Source organism: Macrobrachium nipponense, chromosome 30 (genome assembly GCF_015104395.2).
Source record: "Macrobrachium nipponense isolate FS-2020 chromosome 30, ASM1510439v2, whole genome shotgun sequence".
Taxonomy (NCBI): Eukaryota; Metazoa; Arthropoda; class Malacostraca; order Decapoda; family Palaemonidae; genus Macrobrachium; species Macrobrachium nipponense.
This window is the reverse complement of record NC_087218.1, coordinates 43,131,090-43,141,703: the sequence shown is the minus strand read 5'-3', so window position 1 is coordinate 43,141,703 and position 10,614 is coordinate 43,131,090. Positions and strand designations below refer to the sequence as shown.

At 34.2% G+C, this 10,614-nt stretch overlaps 1 protein-coding gene across 1 annotated transcript in view; it reads right to left on the bottom strand.

Moving 5' to 3' along the window:
• Positions 1–383: 383 nt before the first annotated feature.
• Positions 384–10,614, bottom strand: part of LOC135202473 (segment polarity protein dishevelled homolog DVL-3-like) — a gene marked incomplete in the record, with an annotated part of 138,498 nt that continues 128,267 nt past the window's right edge. Inside the window, 1 exon segment of the mRNA XM_064231882.1 lies at positions 384–3,542. Within this exon segment, the coding sequence (XP_064087952.1) occupies positions 3,502–3,542 (41 nt within the window).

Below are 10,614 nucleotides of genomic sequence, written 5' to 3'. Positions count from 1 at the left end.
CCATCATAAATCAAATGTATTGTATATTAAGCAACCACATTTAAAAAAAAAAAATAGTCTCTGTAAACAATCTTCAAAACCAATTCTACCAACTGAACAAAGTAGGAAAAAACTCACCAATTTCCTCGAGAGCTACAGTCTATACAGTAAGCACGCCTTGCTGTAAAGTTTTAAGAAAGAAATACTAACTTTATTCCTTTAAATACAATCATTTTACATTGTTTTGCTTTCAAGAAGAAAAATAACTATCTGTACAAAAAAGAAAAAAAAATATGTGAAGTTTCTCTCTTCTGCACAGAACACACAGTAGTACACACACTAACTTTCCTAATCATAATTTAGGAATGGTGAAAAAAGGAAAGGTTAAAAAATAACACTTTAAATCCATGTTCAAGTAGTATATTTGACCTCTATGACTTACAATAATAAGAACCAGATTGGATCCCATCGAGCATAATCCATTATACGAAGCGAAACGAAAGGAGGAGACTCATGTACACAAATGTAACAACTGGCTTTAAAAGAAATCTTGAAATATAATTTTCAGTCTGAAAATGAAACATTCATTTGCTTTCATGTCTCCTGTTTTGTAGGTAATATGCAGCAAGTATGGTGCAATTTTTTCTTTTATCAAACAATTTGAGTTATAGTATACAGCATGTTCACAAGCCAGTGTTTCATAAGAAAATATCTATGTTGTATCTTTGACAGTTATAATGACTTTGGCCTCTTTCACGTTTTGGAAGCTGTTCATGCTTGTTCCATAAAAAATGTATGAACAATGAAAAAAAAATATTAAGAGTTACTGTACTGTACATCTAAAAGTCCAGTTAAACATTAACCAATGACAAGAAAAACATCTTGGTAAACTGGCCCAAAGAAACAAAGTCTCTTGTTCCATATTTAAACTTTAAATTTTAAGGAACAAAAAGTCACAATTAAATGGCAGAGATGAATAATGAACTCAGAGAACCCAAAACCCTGTATTTGGCAATGCATCACAGGCTGCAATGAAGACACTTTGGTAATTTCATAACACTACAGTATACAGTATATTGAATATATACAAGATATGGTGACTTCCAGCCCATTAGCATGATGAAAATCTTACCTGTTTTGTTAGCTGTTAAAAATGATAAAACATAGCTGCTATAAAAAAGGGGTAATACCTTACATTACCAAAATTGGATTAAAAACAAAAATATATATTTATATATATCATGTTTCAGCATACAAAGTTCCCTTTAGTCGTCTACTGCATTTGTGCATCTGTAAGAGGAGTGAATCTCTGCCAAAATTCATCATATAAAGGGAAAAAATAGGAACTTATCAACCACAAGTATTTATGTAGAAAAATTAATTTAATAGTTGCAACTCGGCAAAACTGAAGAACGAAAAACAAACCAAATGCAGAATATTCCATCAAGCCAGAAATTCACCTGAACTGGCATCATCTAACATGTAGCTCCCCAATATAGCTCCAAGCCTCAAGGGAAAACAGGAAAAGAAGAGTAAAATATTCACAAAATGCTGCTTGTGCAACAGTCATCAAGCAACCAGAAAGGGGAAACCTGGATATGCCACTTACATTTGAGTTTTTTGTTCTGGATAGGAAGGAGAGATATTAAAGAGGCTGAAAGATGCTACATGAACTCTGCATGATTCAAGCTTACTTTCCACCTTGGCAGTATTCTGCCCGATGCAATTATACTTCCAGACACAATACTGTTCAAATATTTTATCACAGGTAATATTTCATTCAGTAATGGAAGTATAAAAATGACCTGAAAAGTAAGACAGCCCAAATACAACTGAAATAAAACACTTTTCAACCTAATCTTTAAATTTTTACAAATTATCTTGGACAAAAAAAATACTGAAAATATAATCAAGTTACTTTTTATCTTCGTACTTGGTTCATTAAAATGTAATATCCAACGAATTTACCCATGGAATCTGTTTACAATATAGTTCACGAAAGTGAACTGCATACCAGATCTATGCCTCACTCTCTTTCAAATACCATTACTGTATATACAATTTAAATAGCATTCCAAATTTGATTAATTGTTGAACAATGACTTTTTTAATTAATATATTTTAATGTTTCAAGTATTTTCCTCCTGAATACCGATACCTGCCCTGAAGGAGTCATAGCACAGCTGCATCTTTAGAAAGTATAGAAAACACTACACACAGCTATAGCCACTGCTACGGCACCAAAACCCCAAAGCAGAGGCTATGCATCCTTTGACAGTCATAATGTCTGAGGCCTTAATTTCCACCATCCACGATTATTTTGTATATTACAACAAAACGAGGATTAAGACAATATATGATACCTAATGACGTGTCACTTTGATTCACAGAAAAACGCACAAGGAACTCCCTCTGATGGACCCAACAGAGTCTGATTATCATATCACGAGAATGAGCCTCAGTAAGGGAAGGCTCTGAAGAGGTCTTCATGAAGGCTCAGTTCTGAGCAAGGCTCGTCATGGCTTTCAAAGAGTCTCGGTGCATCTTTGAGAAAGAGGCGCAGGGGGTTCTGACTCCACAACTTTTTGCAATATAAACTGTACAACACATATAAACAAAATGCTAATACAAACTTGCATAAACAGGAGTCAGAACAAGTCTCAAATCTGCTCCCTCCAAGAAATGGCTGCCACTGAAATTATTGCATAAGAATCTATGAAAATATCAAGCCTGGAAGTCACTTTTAATATGCATTATTTAGCATGGTTAAACCTGCTTTTACTTTTTGACACTATGCTGACATTTCCACCCGAAGCAAATCCAGATGGTCTGCCCGGTATTAACGACAAATGATGCTAACATGCACATCCTTTCGGTATTCACTTTCGACAGGCACAAGAGACGAAAGTTTATGAACAGTATTCATAACTTGGTTTAGTTATATTTTTCATTTTTTATATTTTTTGTAATAAACACTGGTCACTAAAGCAGCCAGAGGAGCACCATATCTTACATTTCATTTCTGGCTCTCGTACTGAAAATACCCCACCAACTTTCCCACTCGAATTATATAATGTACAAGTCGTGTTCACTAACAGCTGACTTTGTCATTACAGTCCTTAAATCTGCGCTATTTGCATGATGGGCCAGTGATAAAGCTTACCAGTGTTATCTGTTGTCAAGCTTACCAATTTTCTCAGTAATTTTGCACATTTGTTATACTTTCACAAACAGACATCTCCATATCTCAGTAACCTGATTGCTGAATATTCTGTACATCAAAACATGTACTGTCTATTCAACAGACATTAATATCTTTTCCAATACTGTTTTCCAATATCAATTTAGGTTCATTTTACATTAATTCGCATGAAGCCATGAGAAAAATATGGAGAAACTACCTTCAAAGCATCAAAGATCTCTTGAAAATTCACAGTCAGCTTAACACCTATAACACTGATGGATAACTTTTCACTGCAAGGTAAGCTCAGGTTCTGGGACTCCAACCCCTCTTGAGCATGACTAGCTGCGTTCGCTAAACTGATAGCCCTGGATGTCTTCCTCTGGAAAACAATGAAAAGTAAATCATATAGTATTCAAGCATATAAAGAGAGAATCATAATTTGCTTATTATACGCACAATATTTTAGAATGAATTAATTCTACTAGCTATCTATAATTGCATGAAAATCTACAAAAGTATTGCTCTTGAAATGCAATTACTATTCATCACAAGCACATTCCTTTGACAAAATCTGAAATTAATGCACAGCATTAAATAATCCTGATAATGTATTGCTCCATCAGAAATTGATAAAGTCAGTACTGTAGTATTATAGCAAACTGCTTTATGCATTGCAATATCACACCTAGGTAATATACAAACAAACACTGCAATGCAAACTAACTAAATTTTCATAGCAAATAAGCATTTAAAGCAAATAACCAAGTTTAACCACGTCAAAAACAATGTAAAATGATCATATCTTAAAAGAGATAGTACAAAACACACTAATTTTCGCATTCCTAACACCTAGTTAGCACTGACATATTAAGTACTAAACACCTGATGAAAACAGGCAAAATGGTGGTGGGATGACCTGGGAAACATCCTCTATTACCAAAGGCAAACCCTCTTACTATTTAATAATTTACCTAGGTGTCCATATTCCCACCAGTCATAGGGCAGACCGACAGGGTTAACCGATACATTTTACATATGCAATCTTCAGCTTTGACCTTCTCTGAATTCCTTAACAATGATACAATCAGACCACACAAACTCTTCAGCTTTCATTTTCCTTCGATATCTTATTCGTAGAGTAATCAGACCATGAACTCAATCTCTCACCTTATACAAGACTGACTTTAAAGTTTATTTGTACATCCAGAAAAAAAATGACGAGCGTTTGTTTCGTATATGAACAAACCTATTTATAAGAGCTGGGATCAATCATAAGTACTGACTAACTTCAACCCTTTCTAAATTACGTATATATATTAATCACGTACATAAATCAAAATTAGTGATTTGCTTAGCAAGCTGACTCAGCAACATACGAGCTAAACCTGTTACTCTGTAACTTATTTACTACTCTCACTCTTTCAACAGCACTCAAAGCTAGATTCCAATTCTTAAAATCAGAAATGATGAGGTGTCAAATCCTACTTCACTTAGAAAAAAATTATCCACAGCCTCAGCTTTGTGCTTTGCTCCTTTTTAATCCAGTAAGTTTTCATAATTTTATTACTTTCTGCCTTTCAACTTTTCATCCACTAACTCTGTCTCTTCCCATCTTATTTGGCTTTGCCTAGCTCCAACCTTCATTATCACCGAGGTAAAATCCTTTGGCTCATTCTTGAGTGAGACTCGGTGTCTTTTTTACTTCTTTGTCATTTCCAAACATTAATCACAACTGTATTACAAAAAAGCTATACCTATGTCTCTATACATAACAAAATTATACAGATAATGAACTTAGATGGCAACCTCCCTCACCACTGGCCCTGTGTAAGTATGCAAAATGGAGATAGTACCTAAACCTCTCAACCTTTTAAGGGTATCGGTGGAGTCGGGGGTTAATTTTGAGTGACGGTGTTCAAACTTGCACAGGTGTTACCTCTAGCTTGACTAAAGATTCACACAAAATTTCAGGTGAATTAGATAAAAATTCTTTTTTTAACAAATATTTTTCTTTAAATCATAGCATTTTTTATTTGATTTTAAAGTGTATCTCCTTCCTTATTTATCATTCAATTTAAAGAACAAAGTAATAGCAGAAAGTTTAATACCTATCAAATAAAATGGCAAACTCAGAAATCCAATATGTGATGTGTGCTATTTAAAAAAAATATTTTAAAAAATTCAATTAAAAATACCCTAAAATTATGTATTAGATATTAGTAAAAAAAAATTTTTGAGAAAAAAAAGAAAAATAAATTTGTCGATGTGTTCTCTCACTATCTTATTTCCAATTGCTTTTTAGATTATTAAAATCCATTCATAAATAAGGGAGTTTTTAGAATTTGAATGTAGAAAATGTATGTTTTGAGATAAAGTTTGCTAACCAATTATTTTGCTTTCAGAAGCATATAAAGTTTCTTGGAAAAGCCTACATGGCGTCTGTTTCCTTCTTTTTTTATAAGAGATATTATTCCCTCTAAAAAAACAAACATTTATCACTTAAAGAAAATAGTTTATATTATTTTTGGGGGGTTATCGTTGAACGCCACTCTATTCTTGTGCTGCCAAGTTTTTAGAAGGCTAATGAGCCCCTCCTTCATATCCTCCTTTTGATGTTCTTTGCTTCTTTTGCTTTCTTGAATGCATAGCAGACCTTCGTTTCCTGGTCTTCTCTTTCATCTGAAGGCCTTTCAGGCTTTCTCTTGTCGTTTTTCTCATAATAGGCAGCAATGAACATGGTGCATAGCCGATATTATGTTTCATTGCAGTAACATGTTTTGATATATAAATGAAGGTGTTGTTTCACCGATATGTTCTGTTTTCACACTTTCAGATGGCACCTCAAACTTACACGTTAGTTTCAAGTCAACATCAAAACTGTTTTTATCAATGTCAAGTGTTATATTGCTGTCACACTGCCCGCAATACGTCGAACTAAAAGCGTCTTTTAGAGCTCTCAAGGGTAATGAAACTATTTCTCCATCATTGCTTACACTCAGAACGTCTTCTTTTTCAGTCATATAACTTCTCAATAAAAAAACTCCTTAGGTTGGCTCCTGATAAAACACTGACATCACCTGCTACATCAGGGAAAGCAATTACATCTTGAAAATGCTCATTCTCTTCCTCCTCCCCCTCCTCATCATCAGATAACTTCAAAAAAAAGTCGTCGGTGCCATCATCATCTTCATTTTGATATATTTGTGCAAGGGAACAATAGATTTCCCTCGGAGCTTCGTAATAGGAAGTATTTGGCATCTCTTCAGCACACATGGCAGGTGGCGACATGTCAGAAGCTACATTAGCTCTCTATACTTTTAGTTTCAAGATAAGTTTTGATATTATGAGAGCTTGCTTCCCTTTGTTTACTAAACTTCTTTTTTGGCATGTTAGTAGTATATATAATAAACAATTGATGTTAAAAGTCTGAGGAAGTGTTGCAATCTATTGCAAATAACAAATACACGATTGCATAAAAAAAATACAAGAATTCTCTCTCGAGACAAGTGGCTCGCGTTATTCAGTCATGGGAAGAGTTGCCATCTTTATCAGGAAAACATATTGTACGGCATACGAAACAAAATGCAATGAGAAGAAACTCAAATACTTAAAGAATGAATGGAAAATTAAATAGTAAAACCACCCCTAACTAGACCTTTAATTCTTTACTTGGATGTGGCCTTTAAACCACTAAAAAAGCTTCATATCGATATTATCTTACATGTGGCAATGGCCGGGACCCAGATGTATGGAAATATGACGATAACTCATTTTCACGAATTTGAGCCAATTTTGCCAAAATTACAGGCCGCCGATACCCTTAAATGGTAGCGGTGAACTAGCAATACTATTCACAATAATTTATGAGGTCTCAGCTTTTCTTGATACCAGAGTCAGCTTTTTTACCCCTTCTTTGCTTAATTTCTCTAAACTTTTCTCTACTTCTTGTTCTATCCTGTACATTTTCCATCTTTTCTCAGCATCAAATTTTGCCTTGCGAGTCCAGAAATGACTCAGTGGTCGAGTAAACTGATTTTGAAGGTGATGCCTTTACCTTTCCAAATTTTGCATTATACCTCTTCTATATGGTTTAAGTCAACAACCACCATCACTAGCAATACCTTAGTAGCTGTAGGTAAATAAACTAAATTTATCTATTAAATGCTAGTACCACTAACAGCTGTTCTACCTATTTCATTGCAGCTGGAAGCTTTTTCTGGAATGTATCCTTTTTTATACACTTCTAACTTCATCCAGAAATCTGACAGCATCATCTTCATCAGGGGAGACATTCTCCAGTTATTCTTAGTTTTGTGCCTAAATCAATTTCATTTGGCATAAATGTTTTGACATCACTCAATCTATTGATGACTCAGCTAAGCCTCATAAGGTGTGTTTCTACTGGAATATGTTGCTGTTCACACAGCTTGTTTTCCTGTATGTTTCAAACCTAAAGTTTAAAACTATGTATTCCCTTCTTCACGAAATACATATCATTCACTATGACCATAGCTTTTGCAATTTAGAGAGACTGAGTAAAAGCAGCACAAATGTTTTTTTCCAATAATTCTTTTTTTTTTTAATATTTCACTAATCTATGATTTACTCTTGTACAGCCTAACCACAATGGAAACTGCCACTCTTAATACCCAACATTAATGATTTCAATCTTTTCACCTGAAGAAGGTACTTTGCATACTTTTAAGCTTGGAATAACTACAACCATTTTACATTAGTGATGTGGAGCATTTCAATTCATACTTTGAAGAAACCCAACCAGGTGATAAAGCGCACTTTACATATGCTTTGTTAACAATACAAGATGAGAGGCAAAAACTCGAGCAAGGTAAAGCTACAGAAGTTGGAAAGCCAAGGAGGAAGAGACCAAAGGAAATATGTGGAACACTAACAACAAAAAGCAATATAGCATGGGCAAAAACGGATATTGCAAATAAACCCTTTCAGTATCCACCTACAGCATTACATTTGATGCAATACTTTAGTATATTATGCTGTTTATCCATTATTATTAATCTATTTAATAATCTTATATAGGCATATTCGTGTAAAAATAAAGGACTGCAACTGCTTCAATTTTGCACAAGGTTAAAATGCACCACTTAACCATATACTTGAATCGGGTTTCAATTAATTTCTAATCATAACTTCTACTTTTCTGGCAAAAATTATGATCCCTAACAAAAGTATGACATTCAAATTTAAAAGTTTTCGTTAAATATGTTATGGTACCAGTTTACCCATACACTCCTCTAGCTTCCTTTCTTTACTCTCTCATGGTCAATCCCTTTTTTCTTTATTACTTTAGGTTTTAAACAACATACATGTTTCCTTGAATTCTTTTGCACTTTCATAGAATACATTTATGGATTTTGTACCAAGTAACATCCAATCTAATACTTTCATTTCTGTAGTGCACAGATGCATCATTATCTTTCATTTCCATATACAGATTTTCAGTGCTTTTACCCACTTGTTTCCCCTCTTCTTCTATAAATAATATCTTACTAAACATGATGCTCTTCAATCATTTGAACTGACAAAGGAAGGCAGCAGAGTTGAAAATAACCAGAAGGAAAGAATCATTTTCATTTCAGACTAACTAATAGAGTTACAGCCTATTAATCTATAAGTGCCAATATACTCAAGGTAGGCCTAGGCTACATACTGCTGACTGAATCTTGAACAATACACACAGATACATAACTAAAAATGCCTTTTTCCTTTGCATGTACTACTTGCTCCAGACCAGTTATATAATAATTATTATTATTGGTTTAACCAGACTACTGAATTAGCTTCCTTAACTCTCACAAGGCTGACCTGAAGGGTTTTTTATATCATTAAATTTAATACACTGCAACTCCTTAAAAAACATAATTATTGAAAGTGAAAACATTGAAGACTGACAAAACTTCTATCAGGGATTTATACTGGATTTACAATATTGGCTGTAAAATTTAAAATAACTGCATTCAGGAATAGTCGTAAATTATTTATTCCATATTCATCAGTAACACAAAACTGACCAATTCAGATAAGGGATATTACTTCATACTTCAATGTGGGATTCTTTTGGGAGTGAAGAATGCAACAACCCAACCGTTGGTTTAAACTGTTTTTCATTTGTTATTTTCAGTTCCACTATCCCATAAAATTTACCACTTACAAAAAGATGGTGAGTTTATAAGATTAACATATCACTAACAGAAAGAGGCACGACTGATTTAGTCATATTGATTGTGGCTTTGGCTGCTTTATCCGGATTCTCATTTACTTTAATGCCTACCACTACAGAGATCCAAAATATTGCAACATTTGTCCTGGATACATATAATTTCAGGAACTGAACTTAATTTGTAGAACAAAGGGATCATTATATAAATAATTTTTGGACACCTAAAGCACTTCCCAAGTCACTAACAATCACACATTTCTGTGGTAGCAAAATTTTAATATTCTTAACTGCTCACCATATCACTGACAATTCAGCTGTGAAAACAGTAGCATTATTAAAGTAAGTAAGTAAGTAAGTAAGTAAGTAAGTAAGTAAGTAAGTAAGTAAGTAAGTAAGAAGTAAGTCAGTAAGTAGTAAGAGAGAGAGTAGTAGTAGAGTCGGAGAGAGGGGAGAGAGAGAGAGAGAAGGAGAGGAGAGAAGAGAGAGAGGAGGAGCAGAGAGAGAGAGAGAGAGAGAGAGAGCTTGGATTTATTTGAAAGGCCAATTGCCAATGAAGAACATTTAAAGCTATAAAAACGCAGTTTTTTCTTAAAATCAAATGCATAAAGAACAGTCTCGAAAAAGTCCATTTTCTGCCTTACCTTTAGGAAGCTGACCATGAATCATTCATAATATTCTAATAGAGCATCAACTGTTTAGGTACTTATAAATTCAAAAAAGACAATTTATGGCAATTGCCATCTTATTATCTGAAATAGAGAATTCGACCTTACGTAAAGGAAAACTGAAATTGTAAACACCAATTCTACATTCATGTAACTAATGTTTGGGGTGGTGAAATGTACTAACATCAATCTTGATTGGTACTGACAGCTATCAAGTCATCAACTACTTCCACCATGCACAAAACTTCAACTACAACACTCACTGTAAAGCAAATCCACACTTACTTTAGTAACTCTATAAACACTTAGGTTAATGGTGTCATACTTAAAATACAGAACTTGTAAAGGAGAAGGGTATCAAATAAACCAAAAAACATACTAACCAAACTAATAATGCTTCAAACAGAGTCAACAAAAAAGTTGCAGGGATTGTCCATAGCCAGGTTGAAGCTTGTGGTGCTTGCTGCCAGGTCAGGACTCATTTGCTCCACAGGACGGGAAGGTGGAGCCGGATGCGGGTGGCCGGATGAGGGTAAGACGGAATATGCAGGGGGAGGAGGATGAAGGTGACTTGCTGGATGCGGATGGGA